Source organism: Lytechinus variegatus, chromosome 1 (assembly GCF_018143015.1).
Source record: "Lytechinus variegatus isolate NC3 chromosome 1, Lvar_3.0, whole genome shotgun sequence".
NCBI lineage: Eukaryota > Metazoa > Echinodermata > Echinoidea > Temnopleuroida > Toxopneustidae > Lytechinus > Lytechinus variegatus.
In genome coordinates, this window is record NC_054740.1 from 77,218,504 (window position 1) to 77,242,922 (window position 24,419).

General features: G+C 34.9%; 1 protein-coding gene across 1 annotated transcript in view; it reads left to right on the top strand.

Annotated features, from left to right (window-relative positions):
- Positions 1-18,252, top strand: part of LOC121423697 (feline leukemia virus subgroup C receptor-related protein 2-like) — a 50,165-nt gene extending 31,913 nt beyond the window's left edge. Inside the window, exons 3-10 of the mRNA XM_041619126.1 lie at positions 440-577; positions 2,793-2,860; positions 4,507-4,610; positions 7,005-7,115; positions 9,930-10,035; positions 10,848-10,959; positions 13,277-13,323; positions 14,839-18,252. Coding sequence (XP_041475060.1) covers positions 440-577; positions 2,793-2,860; positions 4,507-4,610; positions 7,005-7,115; positions 9,930-10,035; positions 10,848-10,959; positions 13,277-13,323; positions 14,839-14,967 — 815 coding nt within the window. The 3' untranslated portion in view covers positions 14,968-18,252. The remainder of the gene's footprint in view (positions 1-439; positions 578-2,792; positions 2,861-4,506; positions 4,611-7,004; positions 7,116-9,929; positions 10,036-10,847; positions 10,960-13,276; positions 13,324-14,838) is intronic.
- Positions 18,253-24,419: the final 6,167 nt, after the last annotated feature.

A 24,419-nucleotide genomic window follows, 5' to 3' on the forward strand; every position in this document is an offset into this window, starting at 1 on the left:
GAAAGAATAGCACTAAATGGTTTCTGTTTCAAGTTTTGATTTTATGATTTCTTGTATTATGAATTATGTGATAGAAATTCAATGAACTGCCATTTGTGTTTTAAAAATCCAAAAATGAATTTACCTGTGCATTTATCAAATCATCAGACACATTATTTCCTGATATAAGATACAAGTATTTTCAGTGTCATTGAAACACTGAAAAAAGGGTAATTAATGAAAATTTATATTACATGACACATGGGACAATTGCTCGCTTGCATGTGACATCTAAATAGTATATTTTTACATGGATTTCAAACTTTGATCAGCATCTCTCATGTACTCTGCTTTTATTCAAATGAACTTGATATAGGAATGAACTTCCCTAATTGCTCCATAATCATGTGTACATTGAGATGATCACTTTTTAATGTTTCTCACCCCCCCCCCCTTCTAGTTTACCAAGACAAGCCACCGATGCCCCCAAGCAAGGCAAAATATGATTCCCAGAAATCTACAGAAGGTAGATCTTACAAGGAATCCATCATATCTCTCTTCAAGAATGTGCCTTTTGTTCTTCTCCTCATCACTTACGGTAAGTACGATGTGAATCTCCCCCCCCCTTATTTTGATGAAATTTCCTGCCCGAGTTTGCTAAATCTCGAAATTTTAGCCATATCGGCCCTCTTCGCGATAAATCTTGAGATTCAAGAAGCCCCTTCTCGGTTATCGCAAGAAGAGTGATTCTTGCTTGAGCAAGTCATTGATGCATTATGGTCTGACGCCGTGAACAAATAATCTCAAGTGCGTCAGCACCTGTGAATTAGCAGGATAATTTGTAAAATAGTGTGCTATTTTGCAGTAATCCCAAGTTGACGTGGGATTGCCATCTCAAGATTAATCCAGCGAACTAGCACGATTCTTGCTACTCCATTACAAATAATCTTGAGGTTGTTCACACTAGGATAATTGGCTGGATTAGAAATAGCGCGCTAATTTGAAAACTTGGGGTGGTGCAAATGGCCCTAGACAGTGATAATGCTTGTCTGATTTTATTTTTCCTTAGGTGAGCCTAAGATGTTAAAGTCAAGTTGTTGGGATGAACTTCATCTCTAGCCTGGGATTTACACACTCTCTTTAGTCTGTTGAGATCCAGACATGATTATGATTTTGTTGACATTTTAATGGATGTCTTTCACGTTATAAGATACATTTATTTCTACCCATATTAAATTCTATAATCCTCAAGTAAATCACTATTTTAAATTAAGAAAAACTTTCGAACTATGGGCAAGTTTTTCATCAAGATAAACAAACTCATCAGACAACTTTCTGTAGGTTTCATGAAATTGTCCCCTGATGTTTATCCGAGTGTGCATACTTCATTAAAAAGAATAACTCGAAACATTTAAATTGGCAAATATTTGAATGAATTTTGAAGCCTTTTATTGTGCTGCAGAAGTAAACAAAAAAGGTTGAGAAGCCATTGCAATAAGCCATTAATTCCAGAACTGACAATGGAGTTTAAAAAGATTTATGAATATGATATGTGTTTGTCTGTCATAAACTGTGCATTAAATATGAAGAACTCTTCCAATGAAAAATGTAACCTGCTGAATGAGAATATTTTGCAGAAGCAAATAATACAATTTTTAGTGTTTAAATTTCATATAAGAGTGAGTAGAATCAAAAGGCCTTGCTATATCGAGACATGGGCTTTGTTGCAAATAACTTAACTTTGCCATTGGCAATGGCAAAGGCCCAATCCCAATGGCCAATCAATATCAAGTAAAGCAGGAATGGTCAGTAACAATGTAAGTTCTATGAGACAGGGGCCAGGTATACGTTTGAGGAGGGTGTGTTCATTATTGCACTCTGGACCCAGATTCACAACACTTGTTATCAGCGACAGATGCTAGAATTCTTTTGAAAATTTTACCATCAGCCAATCTATTCCGTAAGATTACCTTATAAATAATCTTTAGTAGGTTCTACTAAAGGGTTTCTTGATCATACATCTTACTCCTGGAAGTTGTGTTGTCATGTTCAGATGATTCAATGATATTTGTTGAGTAGCTAGTATTTGTCCTTGAATTAGGTGATTTAAGAGATAAACAGGTTACTCTGCTTACCTTGCTCTCCCTATCTTTCAGGTCAAATATGTAGGTCACTCTATACCATTGTGTTGCAACATGGAATGAGGGTTATTTTTATATTTTTCAGCAATAAATATGTTTAATGAAATAATATATATTTTTTGAAATAGAACTTTTTTCTTTATGAATCAGAATTACCTTTAGTGTATCAATAGTTTGAGTGGGAAAAATGTAAAAATAGATTTTTATTTTAAATCCAGCCCACAAAAATCTTGAAATTTCAATTTGATTAACAACAAAAGAAGCCTCTGGTGTGGAAAGATGAAAGGGGGAACAAGGATCACTTGCCCTAGGCAGTGTTCTTCCTCTACGCAGCAACACCACTGATTAACCTGTCTTTCTCATCTGAAGAAAGAGAATATCAAGACTTGGTAGAGGAACGTAGAGCTCACTTGGAATTAAAATAGAACGATTTTACTCTGACATAATTCATTTGAAGGTGAATTTCATGGTATTAACTGTAACGATGTGAGCATTCCAACAGGATGGAAACAATCGATCGTTATCACCTCAGTATCGCCAGAGAGAGACTTCGGCATGCAAACAGTTGTGAAAAACTGGCTATTACTAAAGGTCACTTCTGAAAAAAAGGAAACAAACATACATTATGGTTTTGTGTTTATTGTAAGATATTTATTTTATTTTTTATTCTAGGTGTGAATGTAGGATCTTTCTATGCTATTTCAACACTTCTAAACCAGGTCATCTTGTCAGAATTTCCAGTAAGTATCAAAGGTTTGCTAAAAAAAACCAACAAATGGCAGATGTGAGGTGGGGGTAGCTTAAAGAAAAAGGAAATGCTTCCATACTCACCTGTCTGTGTTAATAAGTTGAGACTTAAGATGGTTTAATCAATGCAGATTGTTCTAGGGGGTGTTTCATCAATATTTTTGTCCGGCAAGTTGTCAGATCTGACAACTTTCCTGGATTCTCATTGGTTGAGAAGCACTGTTACTATATTAAATGTCAGATAAAACAAGACTTGTCGGATAAAATGTCTGACAAGTCCTTTCATGAAATGCTCCCCTGATCATGATAATTGGTAAGATCAGAAACAGCATAATCACTGTCTTGCATTACCAGAATTAAACTATAACACCAACCGTCCAGCTGATGGGGAGTATTTGACATCCATGATAATCCAGCAACCTTTGAAAAATCATTCCAAAATTCTCTTTAATTTTGCAAAGTACTTCCTAATTTGTGCATATTTTTTTTACAAGTAATTTACTTTGACACTTGCAAAATGATGTGGTATTTTCTGATTGGGTAGATTCCCCTTCAGAAAATAACAGGTCTTTCAGTTTTTTAGTGGGCTGAAAAACCACCTTCTGGTAGACATTGTTCCTTAATTCTGAGACAAATTACTTTTACAGATTTTTTTTTCATGCTTGTACCCTCACTTTTCTTAAATTATATTTGAATGTTTGTTTTGTTATAGTTATTTATTTATAGTTATTTTTCAATGCCTGTTATTTTACTCTCTCACTTCTGATTATGTCCATCATATTGTATATTCTTCCATCTTTCTTTCTTGACAGCTTCAAAAATGTTGTGCATTTTTGAAATTATCTGTCACTTCTCTTCATAACGTGAATCCAAAGGTGGTTTCAAACTGCGAGATTCAAAATCACTCGCTCAGCAGCCACCCACGGTGCCCGCACCCGACTACACACTTGGCTAAAAGTTCCCGTAAATTGCTTTCACATTACCAAAATACCTGTGACCTTGGAAAAATCCCCGCGAAAGTTCTCGTCATCTCAACAAGTACCTACTATTTAGTGGGTCTTTTCTTTTGGGGAGATAACGCGTAATTTTCTTTCACATTGCCAATATTACCTGGTATTTTCCGATCGGGGTTAATTTCCCCCCAAAAAAATACTTTGAACTGACAAACTTCGAGGCGGTCTGAAACCACCTCAAGTCTAATTTCATATTGAGATAGGCTGCAGAGCCCTTTGAAGATCATAGCAGATGATGATGATGATCTCTTCTCCCACTCTCTCTTTGCCCTGACCCACTTTTCTACCCTCTGTATTTGCACCCCCTCTCTCCCAGTTTCTCCTTGCGATTCACCCCACCCCCCTTATCTTCCCCTCCCCTGCCTCCTGTGTCTCTCTCTCCTCACATCTACTCTCTCACCCCTTATTTTTCCCTTTCCAATATCACTTTCTCCCCCTCCCTCTCAATGCCTCCTTTCCCTCATTCACTTCTCTCCATCTTCCTTTCTTCCCACTATCACCCCTGTCATACAAATCACTCCCCCTTTGCTTAAGTTTCTATCCCTCTTACCCCCCTCTGTCTATCTCCTATCTGTAATATTATATCTTTATTAATGACATATCTTCTTATTTAAATCAATTTCTAGGGATATGAAGTGATGGTAGGAGTGATCGGCCTCACCTTAGTACTTACAGGAATGGTTGGCTCTGTGGTAACTGGATTTTGGTTGGACAGGACTCGTTCTTACAGGTTTGTTCAGGATATTTTTAACTGACAGATCTGTTTCCTAGAATTACATTTCAAAACTCATTCCAAAAAATTTGTATTCATGGAAATTTTCATATAAATCAGACCTGTGAGAAAGAGTTGTTTAAAGGACAAGTCCACCCCAACAAAAACTTGATATGAATAAAAAGAGAAAAAATCAACAAGCATAAAACTGAAAATTTCATCAAAATCGGATGTAAAATAAGAAAGTTATGGCATTTTAAAGTTTCACTTATTTTCAACAAAATAGTTATATGAATGAGCCAATTACATCCAAATGAGAGAGTTGATGACATCACTCACTCACTATTTCTTTTGTATTTTATTATATGAAATATGAAATATTTTTATTTTCTCGTCATTGTCATGTGAAATGAAGTTTCATTCCTCGCTGAACACGTGGAATTCCATTATTTTAACATTTTGTGCTTCAGGCAATGAGGTCCTAATCATCAAATTCGTAAAAAATTGAAATATTGTATAATTCAAACAATAAAAAACAAAAGAAATAGTGAGTGACGTCATCGACTCTCTCATTTGGATGTAACTGGCTCGTTCATATAACTATTTTGTTGAAAATAAGCAAAACTTTGAAATGTCATAACTTTCTTATTTTACATCCAATTTTGATGAAATTTTCAGCATTGTGCTTGTCTGATTTTTCTCTATTGATTCAAATCAACATTTTTCTGAGGTGGACTTGACCTTTAATGACAGACTGGTTGTACTGTAATTACAGAACAATTACTAGTCAGGATCATCTGGCACATAACATTATTTATATGATGGTGGTCCCCAAGTCTGCCACCTAACGATTTGAGTTAAGATTTAACAAGAATTACTTTTTATTTCAAAAAAATCTTTCAGTTGATAATGTTCCTTATATAATTATTAGAAGGTGTACCAAATATCTCATAAGAATTTGAAAGAAATATATGATTTTCTTGGTAAAAGCCTCGGGCGATCATTTTTAGATTGAACCATTGCACGCGATTCTGGGATTTTGTTGGAAAAAGCTGCATTTTCAGGCCTTCACTTGTAATGCCCAAATTCATTATTTTTCCACCATTTTGTGTCAGATTTTTAATGAATATCTTTCTATGTATAGCATGTATAAAGTCTGTGGTTGTCGCGTATCTTCTTTTAGTCGAATGGCGCAGATACGCGTATGCGCAGACAAGGGGGACTGCGCAGACTTGGGGGAATTTGCCATAAATCAAGTTTTGATGGTCAGAGGCGTCGATTATGGGGGGGGCAGGGGGGCGATCGCCCCACCAATGAAAATATTGGGGGGCAAACATATCGTTTTGCCCCCCCCCAATAATTCCGCATGTGCTAAAAATAAAATAAGATTGTAATGTTACACAGAAATCAGCAAGCGAGATTGAGATACACAACTCGTTCTTCGTCTAAAATCGTGCTCAAAATGTCCACTTTTCAGATTGGAATATCAAAAAATTTCAGCTCGCGCTTCGCGCTCGCATCATTTGTGAAACAAAAACCCATACTTTCCATGATTAAATAGGTGAATATGGTCCTGTTTTCAGTTCTAAACCTCAAAAGAACTCCCACTTCGATTTGCAATAATCTTTTGTTGGATATATATCTTGTTCTTTATTAAAAACGTCCATTAAAGTCATTTTTTTCATATCGAAATATCAAAATTTTCAGCTCGCGCTTCGCGCTCGCATTAATCTGCTGGTGAGATATATATGTGTGTGTGTGTGTATATATATACATATATATATATATGTGTGTATATGTGTGTACACACATATATAGGCAAGGGTGTGTGTGTGAGTTTGTTTGTTTTGTGTGATCGAGCGCCTTTGGAAAATTGATTCATGATTTTGCCCCCCCAATCTGAAAAATGGATCGACGCCCCTGTTGATGGTCCTTTTCACTGCCAACAAAAGGTACATGATGTACAGAGAAGCTTAGAGATTGACTCGTTCTCTGCAATTGAAACCTTCAGAAGTTATAAATTTGATTCTTTGTCAAGTTACCCACCATTACACACATGATGCACGTGTAATTCTCTTTTCCTGTTTATAAAGATAATTTTAACTCTGGTTGTGTGTTTGCATATTGGAAGATCAGATTCGGATATCTATATAATGTGTGCAAGATTTGCTGGTATGGTAATAAAATTCTGCCAATTGACTCATGCACGTCACATATTAAATGCATGTATGGAAATACACACAAAAAGTCAACCTGAATTTTCCTTTACAAGTAATTGTTTTTATCATGATGAGTGTGGGTGCATGGACCTTTTGGAGTGAAAGATCTTCTTATTTCACTCTTTTGAAAAGGAAAACAATTATCCTGCTAACAAAAGTAACCTTTCTCACAAATTTGCTTTTCCTTTTACAGAGGAACAACAGTGACTGTTTATGTTTTGTCTCTGGTTGGCATGATCTGTTTCACTTTCACACTCAAACTTGGTGAAATCTGGGTGGTGTTTGGAATCACTGCTCTTTTAGGGTAAGTTTGATATGATGCAAATTGTGCATATTTAAGTGTTTTGTGGTGACACAACACACTCAAAGCCAGCTCCAACTGCTTTTGAACACCATTGTGCAAACTCAAGATGACACAAACATTCATCTGTTCATTATTTGTTTTGTTTTTACAGATTAGGCATATGAATTTCTTTAGAAACTTGTTGAAAATTTTCACAGACCACACAGATATGGAGGCAATCATCTGCTTTGTATTATGACACCAAAGGCATGTATCCAAAATATGTCATGTGATTCAGCCTAGTGCAGTGAGCACACCTCTGTAAAATAATGTGTATTTCATGATGTCTTAATTTTGAAGGTAGGTTTATGTAACAGAAGGCCCAGTACTGCACCCTTAATGCCCCGGGTTTTACCCAAAATGCACAATGCTGCACCCTGAGTGCGAAAGGATGTACTCTAAATGCAACTGGGTTACACCTAAAATGCACTATACTGCACCCAAAGTGCAAAGGATGCACCCCAAAATGCAACTGGGCTACACCCAATATGCACAATGCTGCACCCCAAGTGCAAAGGGATGCACCCCAAAATGCAACTGGGCTACACCCAATATGCACAATGCTGCACCCCAAGTGCAAAGGGATGCACCCCAATGTGCAACTGGGCTACACCCAATATGCATAATGCTGCACCCCAAGTGCAAAGGGATGCACCCCAAAATACAACTGGGCTACACCCAATATGCACAATGCTGCACCCCAAGTGCAAAGGGATGCACCCAAATGTGCAACTGGGCTACACCCAATATGCACAATGCTGCACCCCAAGTGCAAAGGGATGCACCCCAATGTGCAACTGGGCTACACCCAATATGCACAATGCTGCACCCCAAGTGCAAAGGGATGCACCCCAAAATACAACTGGGCTACACCCAATATGCACAATGCTGCACCACAAGTGCAAAGGGATGCACCCAAATGTGCAACTGGGCTACACCCAATATGCATAATGCTGCACCCCAAGTGCAAAGGGATGCACCCCAAAATGCAACTGGGCTACACCCAATATGCACTATGCTGCACCCCAAGTGCAAAGGGATGCACCCCAAAATGCAACTGGGCTACACCCAATATGCACTATGCTGCACCCCAAGTGCAAAGGGATGCACCCCAAAGTGCAACTGGGCTACACCCAATATGCATAATGCTGCACCCCAAGTTCAAAGGGATGCACCGAATGCAACTGGAATACACCCGATATCACTATGCTGCGCACTAAGTGCTAAGGGATACACCCCAAAATGCAACTGGGCTACATCAAAGTTGCACCGTGAAGAAGGATGCACCCAAAATGTACAGCTATACGGTTGCATAGAATTAGAGCATCAACACCGGACTTGCATACGCATTTATTATTGTCTTCACGTTTGCACCTGTCTGTTTGCTACTGGAGATCATTCACTAAGTGCTGAAATCAATATCATTTATATTGGTACTTATACTGCATTTATACTGAGGTCTGGGGCAGCTGTTGAGTTAGTGCGAGACAGTGGTCAGTATATATATGCCTCTCCGCATGAAATTACTGTGGTGTAACACAACCTTGCAGATACTGTGGATATCTAGCAGCAACACGGCATTAAACCAAGACATGTGGGTTTGTTTACTAGCTTGTGAACCAGTGTAAGAAATACATGAGAGCAAACAAGCAACCACGCCCTCATCAAAGCCCAAATCACTCCTAAAATTCCCCATATGGAATGCCTTGGGGGCAACTCTCTATTCTAAAGTTGCCTCATGATCTGCCACAACAATATTCAAGAACATTAAGAAAATCAATATTCTACATGCTGCAAACTGATGATATTTGCATTGTTGCATAATTGCTTGTTGTGTTTATAAAAAAAAATAGCCCCTAGGAAATAAAGATTATATCCTACTCTGTTGTGAATTGAGCCATTGATCTTTGCATTTATTATTCTAATACATTTAATGCAGATTTTAAGAGGGACTGTGACTTCGCAGCAGTCTCATAGCAAATTTGAAATCCAACATAAATGCAATATTAGTGTCAATATCATTTCTAAGACTGATATCACTAAAAACTGATATTCACTACCGTATTAATGTTTTCCTTTTGATTAAGCAAAAAAAATCAATGGATAAGTATGAAACTTAACTAGTTGTAAAATCAATCAATAATGCACAGCTGAAATGATGCAATCCAACCTTTGGTCAGGTGTCTGAAATTTGAGAACATTGATTGGAGGGAGTGAGTATGTCTGTAAATATTCTATTGCATGGATGAATCAGTGAGATGGATTTGATATAAGGCTTGGAAACAATATTATACCAGATATTGCACTTGGCTTTTATGAAATTTCCAGTTAGTAAAACACCCCCAGATAGCAGTACCCCCATAAAACAGAAATAAAAATATAACCCCTTAATTTATGTAGACACTGTATGTGTGAATTCTGATCTCTTATATAATAGAATAAACGAAGGTAATTATGTTTCAAAATTGTAGTAGTGCTAAAGTTTAAAATTCCATATGTGTGAATTAGGATAGAATGATAATAAAGTGTATGATATTTGTAGGAACAGGCAGATGGCCATTAACCATTGTTGTATCTTTATGCCATATACTTTCTTATCATATGTTATACATTTTGCTTAATCAATATGATATTGATATATTATCTTATGGATTGTATTAAGTGCAAAGAAAACATTTGCTCTTAAATGATATTTTCTATTACCATTATTGCTTCACAAAAAGGATATGCCATTCACATGCAGGTGATTTTTTTTTACTTCACCATTATGAATAGGTTCTTTATGACTGGCTATCTCCCTCTTGGGTTTGAGTTTGCTGCTGAACTTACTTTCCCGGAACCTGAAGGTACCTCCTCTGGGTTGTTGAATGCATCTGCTCAGGTAAGTAGATTCATGCAAGTTTCTCATTGCAGAATTCTCACTGGTGATTTGTCAAGCCGATAAGGCGCTTAGAGACGTTCTTTGTGATAAGCGCTGTATAAATGATGTTAATTATTATTATTATTACGCAGAGCTTTGACAATTCAACCAAGATCTGTGATATCTCACATGTACTTTACTACATGTCCTGACTGGAAAGAAGACAGTGTCCCACAGTGTGTGCATAGTGTGGAACGCAGTGTGAAATCACCTTCACACTGTTAAATTTGAGCATTTCAACAATGTGAATCACATATGAAACATAATCGACCATCATGTGAACATGCTATGGACAGTCACACTTTCGACGTGCCTACAGTGTGAATGTTTTCACATAGTGCACTGTATGAAGACACTTTGGTTACACTGTGTGACATTGTGTATTTTCCAGCAAGGATTTCACTTCAATTTTTATCTAGGATACTACGATATCAGCTGTTTTATATGAAAGGACATGTCATACAGGTTTCACAATACTATACCATGGATGATTTGTTTGTCCTAGATCATTAGACTAAGCAAATAAGAGGTTTTGGGGTATGTTTCCATTGGAGAGTTGTAAGAGTGATACCACTGATCTTATTTGCAGTGCCAATGAGAGGATCGCCATAGCATAAGTGTTCTCGACAGTCAATGCCTAAATTGTTTTAATGTTTGTCCAGTTTTACCTGCCAATCATATGCTGTTAAGTTACATTGCTAGATTTAGCCAAGTGGAAGATTAACTATGTCATTCACTTTTTCTTGTAATTTTTTTTTCTTATATCTATTTAGACCTTTGGTATCATCTTTACATTAGTGATGGGAGTACTGGTGAATGAAATCAATTCGTTGTCCGGCAATTTATTCCTGTGTGTAGCCTTACTGGTTGGAACTATAGTGACAGGTAGGTCAAAATTACTATCATTTGCAAAAGTTTAAGACCACCTGATAATTTGTGTGTATAGCACATGTATATAATTGTAGTATACTGTAATGGTTTCATTGAAACTGGCCTATATATTATTTGTTAGAGTTGATTCCATGTTAAATTTGAATGGTTAAAGATGAAATAATTTAAAGAAATTGTCCAATAGCTTGACTAATACTTAGGTTTGAAAAAATATTTTGTAATGAAAATGCTTTTGAAAAAAAAGATTAGTCAAGCTGTTTGACAACTTTGAACTAATTCCTTTTTAACCATTCACATCAAACTCAGAATCGACACAAATTATAATTGGCCAGTTTGTAATGAAACTGTTACAGTTGATTATGATTATTACATGTACTACATATATACACAACACACAGGTGGTCTTAAACTTATGCAAATTATGGGATATGGTGCTTTCTAATTACCCTTATTTGCCAAAGTTATGTGGTTACAGCTAATATCGATGTCATGAGTAGGTCTTTTCAATCAATGTTATTTGTTACCATATCATCATTGGTCTAGATCTGGTACGTATGAACCTTAATTTGTAAAATCATGAAAATTAAGCTGAAAAAAAATCACCTACACAGGCAAGCACATGTGGGACAATGTTGTATTTTTATTTCTTGGAAAAAGACCAGACACCTGGTCAAAATGCTGTGGTATTTCACTGTATTTTTGCGATGGTTTCATTTTCATGAATTTCGCACACAAAAATATTGACACATCTATGTCCCTAACAGCAATGATTAGCTTAGAACATGCCATTTAATCAAGTCCGTGGGTTACCGCGTAGATGTACAAAACATAAGGTTGGAAATAGTCTTAGGCATTCATAAAGTTAGCTAAAATTTTACCTCATTATTTTTTGTTTTAATTTCAGAGCTTAACTTCTAAATCATATCAATTTCCTATCATGCTTATATCAAGAGTCATTCACTTACTTTGACATTCCAATGTATTTTCCATGAAATTTGATTACATATTTCATTTATTGGATTGACTCTATTTACATGTAAAGGTATTTGAATACTCATTTAATTTTCAAGAGTCACCTGACCAGGGTTTATAGAGTGTAAAATCACTTCTCTAAATTTTAACCAAGTTTTTAATAAAAGAATCAGGCAAAACACAACTTACCTGAGATTGCTTTTACAGATCAAACAATGATGGGATTCATTTTTATAGCTAAAACTGCAAAAAGTGAAGATTTAAGCCACTGTTTTCACACTTGGCAACCCATTTTTTCATCGATAGTTTGTGTACCAGATACATGTCAGCCAAGGAGCATTAATGAGCACATTCCTGCACAAATATTGGATGGCTCAGAATGGAATACCAGAGATTTTCAAAATTTAGGGTAAATTCCACAATATTCCACAATCGCAGATGAGTGGAATATTCCTGATATTCCATGAAATAAAGCCATCCAATAAGATTATTATTATGATGATAAGAATCAGTATTCTTGTAGATGTCCTGACTTTCGTCATCAATATTGTCATCAATTTTGTCTGTTTTCTTGAGCACCTACAAGGAATACACCTGTTACGTGCAAAAGATATAACATTTATGACAGGTTCTAGTAGTCATAACTTTGTCATTTCATTAAACACCATAATATTCAATACCATGCTTACTGTATGTCAAGCACACAATGATAGGATAAAAATAATACTGTATTAGTTTCCCTCGTCCGTAACCATTTTCAAAAGGATTTTTTTTTCATGTTACAAGAAGTGAGGCCCTACATGATAATTCCCTTTTTCTCTCTATCTTTCCTATTTTTTTCTATCTCTCTTAGGACTAAATTTCTTTCTCAGCTCTCTGTCTTTCTTGTAATCAAGCACATTAATATGCGCAATGCCAGCTAGTGTATTGAGGATATACTGTACGCCCCCACATGTCCTTGGCCTTCATATTAGTTAGAAATGCATTCACTCAGAACAAATGGTGATTGTGATTGGTATGTCTGTAAAAAAGATGGGCAGGTATGTAGAGAGATAAGACAGAGGACAGAAAACAGACAATGTTCAGAATGTTGAATTATGACAATAATAGGAGTCTCTCATCTCTGAGAGAAATGTCAAAATTTATATCAAAAAGAAATTATATTTTTTGAGAATACCACCCAAGGACTTCTGTTTATCTTCAATGTTCCTTTAGCAATTGCTGGTTATGTTTTGATTGCTAAAAGGACATAAAGTCAGTGCTCATTCTAAGTCAGATTTAAAAAAAAAGAGAAATATTCAAATTGTTTTCCTTTTTATTTTTTCCTTTTGTTATTCAGCATTTATCAAGTCAGACCTGAGGAGACAGACGGCTGAAAAACAAGAGGTATGAATGTTATACATGTCAGTTCTTTACAGTTACAGGGCCAGGGCCTTTCTAAGAAGTTCAATTATTTACCAATTTGGTGGATTCAGAATACAGTCCGCCACCTATCGGTTTCAGGGGATAGGCCGAAATTCGCAATGTTTCATGGGAAAAAGTCAACATCTGTTGCAGGGGATAGGCCGAAATTCGCAATGTTTCATGGGAAAAAGTCAACATCTGTTGCAGGGGATAGGCCGAAATTCGCAATGTTTCATGGGAAAAAGTCAACATCTGTTGCAGGGGATAGGCCGAAATTCGCAATGTTTCATGGGAAAAAGTCAACATCTGTTGCAGGGGATAGGCCGAAATTCGCAATGTTTCATGGGAAAAAGTCAACATCTGTTGCAGGGGATAGGCCGAAATTCGCAATGTTTCATGGGAAGAAGTCAACATCTGTTGCAGGGGATAGGCCGAAATTCGCAATGTTTCATGGGAAAAAGTCAACATCTGTTGCAGGGGATAGGCCGAAATTCGCAATGTTTCATGGGAAAAAGTCAACATCTGTTGCAGGGGATAGGCCGAAATTCGCAATGTTCCATGGGAAGAAGTCAACATCTGTTGTGTGCACTAGTGCACGCATGCGATTATGCTGCCCTGGCCGACGCGGCTTGGCTGGCTTGCATAAAATCATGCTGTTTACCAGGGTCGCAGAGGTGGGAGAGAAATTTGCTGCATATTTCTTTGCGAATTTTAGACCGTTTTCGGTGAATTCTTCCTCTGCTTTTGCCATATGGTTTTCAGTTTTGAAGCATCACAGTCACATTACAGTATACTATCACTGTGTGCTGCCTGCGCCTGTGTGCGATGCCTAGGTCACAAATTGGCCTGTCCACTGCAATCGACTGTATCTCGAATCCACCATATTCTTTGTCTAGATAGTAGATATTTTGCTACAAAATCAATGGTAATATTGAATTGATGTTGGAGTATTTTATTACTTGAATTTCTTGTGTATTTCTGTGTTTTCCTGACTTGTGTTTTTCAATTTTTTTTTATGAATTTTATGTTTACACTTTGCCAACACAAAGAGCAGGCATTTAATTAATTTTGATTAGTGATAGCAAATGCATATGAGAACTGGATTAAAAGAATAATCACACATCTGTGAATTGAGGTTCACATTTTGTATTGAAATTGACACAAAATTATGTTTTTTAACTTTTTTCTGTCTCACATACAGGTATAAAAATTGCACAAAACTTCAGAATTGCGTACAAGGGCATTACAAACTTTGTCTCAAGAGTTGTGCAAAATTCGAAGAAAAGTAATGAAAATTTACTACAAATTCACAATTTAGATTTATCACACAAAGCATCAAGGGTGAAAGGGGGGCATTATGAATGTAATTTCTTACATTATACACTGATTTCCAGATCCCATTATTTATTAATGTATTCTTATCTTTTGGCACAGTATCTACAGAACTAAACATAAAATTTAATCATAATTTGTTTTGTTCTTTTCAATCCTTTGCAGTTTGAAGAGGTGGAGGAGGAATCAGATAATAAGGAGAGTTCTGCTTTTCGACCCAATCGTATCAGTAGCGTGAGATTTGAAGGAATGGATGATGAGGATGATACTGTAGTAACAAAAGACAGAGATTAACCTAACATAGTTAGGTTTTATCCCAATTTTTGAATGATTTTATCATTTTAATAATTTTGAAATCATGCAGTTGTTGAAATTGTTGAAAAAATGATTTTCCAAAGAGTGAGAAAGTGGAAATACCGGTATACACAAGTGGAAAGTACCAATTTACTCTAATGTTATGTACAATTGTAGAGTGCCAGTATACTCCAATGGAAAGTGCTTGCATACCCCAATGTAAAATGCTCTTATATGCTAGTGGAAAATGATAGTGTGCTATGATTGAAAGTGACAGTATACTCCAATGGAAAGTTCTAATGTACTCCAATGGAAAGTGATAGTATACTCCAATGAGAAGAAATAGTTTACATGATGGAGAGTGATAGGATACTCCCATGGAAAGTGCTCACATACCCTAGTAGAAAGTGCATGTATATCCCAGTAGAAAATCCTCACCTTCACCATTAGAAAGTGCCAGTATACTTAAATGGAAAGTGCTAGTGTACTCCAATGGACATTGCTCGTATTCCTCAATTGAATGGCTAGTATATCCTTAATGGAATGTGGTAGTATGATTCAATAGGAAGTGCTAGTACACTCGGATGGAAAGTGCTAGTATACTCCAGAGGAAGTGGAAGTATACTCCAATGGAAAGTGCTAGTATTTCCAATTGAAAGTACCAGTGTCCTCTGATATAAAGTACTAGTATACTCCAATGGAAAGTGCTTGTATACTCCAATGGAAAGTGCTAGTATATTCCAGTGGAAAGTGCTGGTACACTCCAATGGAAAGTGCCAGTATACCTTCATTGAAAGTGTTGATATACTTCAATGGAAATGGCTGGTATACCCTTGAGTGTGCTTGTATAATCCAATTGGAATTCCTAGTATTTCCAATGGAAAGTACCAGTGTCCTCTGATATAAAGTGCTAGTATACTTCAATGGAAAGTGCTATTATACTCCAAGGGAAAGTGATAGAATACTCCATTGGAAAGTGCTAGTAAACCCCAATGGAAAGTACTAGTGTGCTTCAATGGAAAGTGCTAGTATACTCCAATAGAATTGCTATTACACCTCAATGAAAAGTGGTAGTGTACCCCAATAGAAAGTGATAGTATACTCTTGATGGAAAGTGATAGTATACTCAGATGAAAAGTACTAGTTTACTCCAAAGGAGTGTAACAGGATACTCCCATGGAAAGTGCTTGTATACCCCAGTGAAAAATACTCGCATACACCAATGGAAAGCTCTAGCATACTCTAATGGAAAGCAATGATATACTCTAATGGAAATTGCTAGTAAACCCCAATGGAAAGTACTGATTTACTTCAATGGAAAGTGCTAGTATACTCCAATAGAAGTGCTAGTACACCTCAATAAAAAGTGGTAGTATACCCCCAATGGAAAGTGATAGTTAACTCCGATGGAAAGTGATAGTATGCCCCAATGAAAGTGTATACCCCAGTGGATAATACTTGCATACACCAATGGAAAGTTCTAGCATACTCTACTAGAAAGTGGTAATATTTTCCAATATATTCCTTTGGAAAGTGCTAGTGTTCTTCGATGGAAGGTGATAGCATACTCCAATGGAAAGTGCTAGTTTACTGCAATAAAAAGTTATAGTATACCCCATACAAAGTGCTAGAATACAGTTGAAAGTGCTGGTATACTCTGATGGAACTACTAGTATACTTCAATGACACATATACTACCATGGATTGTGATAGTATAGTTCAATGGAAATTGATAGTATAATCCAGTGGAAAGTGTTAGTGTACTCCAATGGAAAGAGCTAGGGTCCTCCATTGGAAAGTGGTAATTAACATCCCTTTCAAAAAGATGATTGAAGTTGTAATAGATCTAATCTAAGCTCAAAACAAGATTAAAAATCATTTACACATACATAATAGAGAGAAGGGTTATTATGTAGGATAGTTTCGGAGATTTCATTATGATTTTTTTTTTAGGAGTGTTGAAAAACTATAATTTATTATCATAAATAGGTTAGTTTTATGTTATTTCACTGCTTTTATTTTGTATTCATATGAATGACTATATTAATAATTTTTGTTATACAATGTATCTTGTCATTACTTCAAGGGTGGCCCCATGTAAACAAATTTTGAAACTAGTTGTTAATATACTGTATGAGTAAAAAAAAACTTGACACCACACAAATCCCAAATTTTAGGAAAATTTGTCATGAACACATAATCATTAAATATGGGTGGAAAGAGTATCTTCTCCCAAATAATTTGATATCATATTTGTATGGTGTGTCTTCACCCTTGGGATCTCTGTAGGTATTTGTAGCAGTGTTGTAAATTTTGATTTCCATTAAAGGAAGGCATGACTGCAATTAATGAATCCAAATGTCAATGATCTCATAATCCTACAAGGGTTGTACTAAAATCCATTGCAAAACACCTATCAATGATTAAAATTAGAATTGTATAATAAACAGTTTTTAGTATCCATTCTAAAGTTTAATTCATTGAAAAGGGATTTGCAAATATGTCTACTAACTCATGTAGGATTATACCATCATGGGAGTGGGGACGCACATGTTGCAGCCATGCCTTACTTTGGCACAACTCGAACTTTACATCACAGTAAAAAATATCTCCTCATTATCCAAGCATTAACACATACCACATAAATATGGTATCAATTTATTTAGGAGGAGATATTCTTTCAGGCCATATATAAATATTATATGCTCAACATATTTTTCCTTAAATTGGAGATTTGTATCACTTGTATCACACAGTGTATATATATATATTTATATATATATATATATAATGTTTTATTAATGAAAATGTCACTGAAATGCTATTAAATAGCTTATAGGCAGTTGGTAACTCTGCCCAAGTTACAAAATAAAAATTAAATATCCATCTAGTGTTTTCATCATGATGGAAAACCTTAAGGTCGCTAGGAATCACCTGAGCTTAACAAACCAAGACCCATATTTTGAAGTCTGGTTTAACTTTGGCCATGGTCTAACTCTTTTTTTTAATTATTTATATGGATAGTCAAAAATTTCAAAATTGCATTTAGAGTAGATGTTTCCTATCTTAACCTGGCTCTTTCTTTATATTTATTTTAATGATGAAGAGAACTATCCCAGTAATTATTCCCAGTCAGGTATGAATGATTTGAGTGTCAAATGAACTGGAAAATTGAACTTATATTTTAGTGTTACCTATCACATTTGGCTATTCATATTTAAACCACAACTTTAGACCAGAGTTTGAATTTAACCCCTTTAAAGGGGAAGTTCACCCTGAAGAAAACTTTGTTGTAAAAATAGCAGAAAAAATAGTAAAAAATATTGGTGAAGGTTTGAGGAAAATCCGTTAAAGAATAAGAAAGTTATTAGAGTTAAAGTTTTGGATTTGTGACGTCATAAACGAGCAGCTGCCCCATGTGTTATGTAATATAAAATGCATGAATTTCAAATTTTATATGGTTGCTGATGACTTAATTTTGTTTTCTATTCATGATCGGGTGTGAAATGATTTGTCTTTTGATATACAAAAGTTCCAGTGAAAACCATTTATAATTTTCTGAGAAAATGACATTTCACTGATTTTTTACCATTCGCTATGTAGGAATGCTGCTCGCATATGACGTCACAAATCAAATAATTGAAATTCTAATAACTTTTTAATTATTTGATGAATTTTTCTCAAACCTTCGTCATTTTTTTTTTTTTTTTTTTCTGCTATTTTTACAATAAACTTTTTGTCAGGGTGAACTTCCCCTTTAAAGGGCCATTCATAAATCAAGATAGATTCATTAGCGAATTCATGTCTTAATTGCGTAACACCATAATATTTTGGGGGTGTACATAGCTCTCTGTGTGGTGTACACTGCTGCTCTGCTGAGTACTATCATGCATTGTGTAGAATGAAGCTAGATGGTGTTACATAATACTGTTTTTAAAGTTGCTCACGTCTTTATGTCTGATTGGAATAAATTTTCCATTACTATACCCACGACTCAACTCATCTCACTGATATGTATCTATTTTTGAAAGAATTTATTTCATACATATATATAGCAGTCTTGCCATTCTCTCACTGTTTATTGTAATAATTTGTTGGACACTATGCACTTAGCAAACAAACTAATCATTGAGTTATATTTATTACAAAAATGCTTGGTCATGGAATGGCGCTATTCGAAGTTTGATATATGTGTATTTTCGTATGTTTGTTGTTCGTTATTTGTAGTTTTTGTACACAAAAAGTGTGTTGTCATTGATATATATTTTTTTGAAAAATTATTTTAATCTAATACTAATGGGGTGTTGCAAGAAACTTGCGATCAATCGCAAGTCTATTTTTGGTCCCTAATACAATCATATGTCTTGCAATTAATTGCAAATTAGTGATTGATTGCTAATCTGTTCCTTGAAACATGAAGTTTAATCCGATTTGCTACAGCTAACGTTGATTTATCAGTTGTAACATTGGAGCAGAATATTTGCAATTGATGGTAAATATTTTCTTGCAACCGTCCCTAAATCCCCCAAACTATTTGTAGTGCTTTAGATTCTTTTATATGAGAGGGGAGGTAATCAGCATGAATACAAAGTTGATCGTGAAATGATTGTAGGACTAAAAAAAATGATTGGCCAGTAAATTAATTTATGTGCTGAATGAAACAAAAATTATAGAATATAACTGCTTTGGTTTATGCATGGGAGTGTAATAGAGAGAGTGTGTGTGGGTGTGGATATGTTATCTTGTAAATATGTAGAAGTCTATTTGTGATAGTAAACAATGTATGTGGGTAGAAATAGTGTATCAATATAGAATATGAATACATACATATATTTATATTTATAAATATATATTTGAATATATATAAAACAGTTTCAAATGCAGATGTGACTCAACAATTGTATGTGCTTGCAACAGTATTTAAGGGCCCCAAAAGGTTTTTCTGATCCATTCAAATTGATCACGACTGAAAGAATATCTCTTCTGATCAGTTTGCAATTGATTTGAATTGGTCACAGTTCTTTGTAAGAGTGGGCCCCAACTCTTGGGGTGTGCCCCTACCTTCAGGGATGTAAAGGTTGATTTTAATAACATGCATTCTGATTGATCTTTTCTTTGGAATTATGTTTAGCTCTAGTGGTTTTTAATTTGATGCTTCAAAAAAAAATGCCATGTAATTTGTTCATGTAATAAAATTTATCTTGTGGCTAGAGAGAATCTGCATGTGGCACCTTGGTTAAAAATTATGTTTCAATAATTAATGATTTTTGTGCCTTGAAGTAAACTTTACAGCTATTTGAAATGCCTTTGTCAAATGACCTATATGTATTATTTAATTTTATGGTTTTTTTCTGAAATCATTTGAATTATGTTAAAAAGATAGTAATAGTCAAAGATAAATTACTTGAGGCTCTTGTTGTAATACTACCATCAAACCAAGTTTGAAGGTGTATAGTTTTAACATTTAGCATCTGGTTCTATCGTTAGTCTGTCCAATGCTGAATATCATACAGCTTGGGGCACATTTCCAAAGGTTCAAACATCATAAGATAAATTCGCTCTTTTATTTACTGGCCCCGGAGTTTACTAACCAAAAGAAATTGAATACTCAGTATCACTCCATTCTTTCAATGTAATTTAAAAAAGCATCTGATAGATACCAATATAACAAATAATAGAGCTTAAAATCAAACTTGTCTTCTCTTTTTTTTTATTGTTTACGTCATTACTTATGTTATTATTTTGTATTTTTAATATGATATGTTATATGATATCTTTATTGTCTCGATATTCATGACTGTTATTTTGACATTTCTGAATGAGAGCCATGTTTATATACTTTGTATTGTTAAAGGACAAGTCCACCCTAGCAAAAACTTGATTTGAATAAAAAGAGAAAAATTCAACAAGCCAAAATTTCATCAAAATCGGATGTAGAATAAGAAGCTTTGCTTCATTTCGCAAAACAGTTATATGCACATCTCGGTTGGTATGCAAATGAGGGAACTGATGACATCACTCATTCACTATTTTTTTGTATTTTATTATATGAAATATTAAATGTTTTTATTTTCTTGTCATTGTCATTTGAAATGAAGTTTCATTCCTCCCTGAACATGTGGGAATTCCATTATTTTAACAGTTTGTGCTTCAGGCAAGAAGGTCCTAATCATCAAATTCGTAAAAATTGAAATATTGTATAATTCAAACAATAAAAAACAAAAGAATTAGTGAGTGAGTGACATTGACTCTTTCATTTGGATGTAACTGACTCGTTCATAATAACTATTTCGTTAAAAATAAGCGAAACTTTGAAATGTCAAAACTTTCATATTTTACATCCGATTTTGATGAAATTTTCAGCATTGTGCTTGTCTGATTTTTCTCTATTGATTCAAATCAACATTTTTCTGAGGTGGACTCGACCTTTAAGAAATGTCTGTCTTGATTGCACTAAGTGTCTATTTCATGTTGGGAGCCTGATTTTTAAGACTAATATGGCTCCCCGCACCATAAAGTACATTTCTTTATATAGTATGGTTGCATTCCTTACTTAGTTCATTTTCCTTTCCATTTGTCTGGGTTTTCTATTTTGTACATACTTGTAATGTTTTTATATACTATGTTTTCATTTGATTTGATTTAACATCAAACTTTTACTTGTGTTTTTAGGCATGGTATAGAAATATGTATTGTAGGTAGGTTTAAGATAACATAATTTTATGAAATATCATACACCTTGGGGTGCATGGGTAAAAACAAATTACAATATAAGAACTGTAATAAGTAATGATAATGATAGTCAATGTTATAGTTAAAGTGGTGTGGTGTAGTGGTTCTTACTCTTGCCTTGTAATCCCACAGAGACACTAGCGTTCTTTGGCAACATGTCAATTGACACTTGGCCAATCTTCACCCAGGTGTTTAAATGGGTACCCAGTAGGATGCAAATGTTAACTTTCAAGTCTAGATCATTTTGATGACAAGTTTCTGAAAATGGCAAGGGGTTGCAGGTCATGCCTCATTTTATAATTGCATGTTGGATTGAAGAGAAAATGTATCTTTTTTCAGGAATTTTGTGTTCCATAACAAACTGAAAATGCACATACATGTACCAATTTTATTTGAATGCTGCAAATCACTGCTTATTTGATTTAGGATCGATCAAAATGAAATTCTGGAACACATTCACTCTTGAAAAACATAAAAAGATAAATATAAAAATTAGATGCATAAGAAATACACAAAACAATACATTTAGATTAAAATTTAAGTATTGATTAATTCATGTTTGACATTTTTAGTACACATTAAAGTTAAAAATTCTTTCTAACATGTTTTTACAAAATATTTGGCATCAAGACTCCCATTTTGAGGGAAATGATAAGAGAAAAGAAATGCATGCATATCTTTTACTTAATACAACATTTTCATCAACAAAATGAAAACACTTGATCTGAAAAGGCTCAATTATTAAGGCTTATGTATTTTGACATTAAAATGGGTGATATTGCAAATTGGAAGGAATTCTATTCTTTGAGCTATAGACAAAACAACGCCCAAAACATTGAACTGATGTGAAGATGCGCAAGACTGTTAATTCACCAAATTGTCAGATAGTGTATCGTTATTGTAATATTTTGGGAGAATACTTCAGATTGAAATACTTCATGTTTATGTCCGGTGTTAGAAAAAAAATTGATTTTGGAGCATCAAAGTTTTATTTCAACTGAATATTCTTCAAGAAAATGTTAATTCTGGGGGCTGCATATTCTCTTATGAATTTTTTTTTCCAGGGTAAAACTATTTCCAAAATGTTGACATTGACCCTCATAGAAGATTTATTGCATTGTGTCTTCAACTTGGAATTTCTATTGTACACTCACTGTGAAGTGAAGAATTGTATTGCATTTGTATCATTTGGATGAAAGGGCTAGATCTTTAGTTGATGGTGGGTATGCCCCATTGAAGTATACCTTTTCTATTATAGTTTCTCTGAACCCATGATGATTGCTTACATTGAATTAATGGGAAACCCTGGCTGAAATGTTCTGCTTTGAATTAAAAGAAAATTCAATTAAGAAAATCACAGAATATTTTATCAAAATTGGATGGCCCCATTGATATATAGTTATGTTGTAGACACTCAGCTTCGATCTCTCAGCTGTCACAAAATCAGCTCAACTGTTGCATAGTCAAAACAACTGCAGATAATCCCTTCCTGAAATGACTTTTTTGTAGAAATTCAAGAAGAGTTTTTTTTATTATGGTTGTTTCATTGTATTCTATTTTATCAACAAACAATGATCATTTTCAGTTCGTGATTATACCTACTGGGAAAAAGGCCCAATAGGACAAATCATTGTATCAGAATGATGAGAAAATTTTGTCATTTGAAGAAAAGAATATAATGGTTCAGATTTCTGCATGTCTGTATTATAAAAAGATTTATAACACAATCCACCTGAATTATATTTTGAATGAATTTTAAAAGTTTTGTTACTAATTTGTCTGTCCTATTTTGTGAATGTCCATTAAAACCCTGAGCCGTTTCTGTACTTTATACTGGAGACCTGATTGTTAATATTATTTCATTGTCTGTTTATTTGTTCATGCAGCCATGTGTATTTTGCAAATCAATTAACACACAAACAAAAAGTAGATTGGAAAGAGAAAAATATCGAAAATCAGACAAATGCTGAAAAGTTCATCCAAAATTTTGAAGCAAAATAAAGTTATGACATTTTAAATTTTGCTTAGTTTACAAAACATTTATATGCCCAACACAAGAGTCATGTCACTTACTCACTTTGCCTATTATGTTGATTGTTTGAATCATACAATGTTAAGTTCATTGCTTGCACATTTGACATTAGCGGGATTCTTCATTGAATCACAACGATGAAAATCCCACATGGTCAGAGAGGAATCAAACTTTGTTTCACATATTGAGAGAAAGTGATAAATCATTTAATATAAACGTGTTTTATCTCAGGTCTGTGTGCAAAATAACCCCCTAAATTAGTTTTTCGTTGGCTGTATTTACACATCTTGGCCCCTAAACAAGTTGTCGCCAGAATATGACCCCGGGGAAAAAGCTAATTTGGGGAAAAACATACCCAAAACACGTTTGGCTAGTCTTAAAAAAAAAGCTGTGGTAAAAAAAACATACATCTTCCAAGATGAGTGGATTGGTGCTGATTAGAGATTGGGCGTCATGTGCCCTCTATGTCAGCTTTGGGAAAGGGCACTTCCAAACAACAAGGTCCACTGATCTTTCACTAGTGGAGAGATCAGTGACAAGGTCCAATCTGGACTAGGCATTGGAGCTGCAAGTGGAGGGAGTTATATTAGTCTTCTGTGCAAACCCTTCACTCGAGTTAAGGGTCAGAATGTGCAGCCTACTCGTGCCTTGTGTACTGAAGGCCCTTGAATTGAAACAGCAAGTTTTG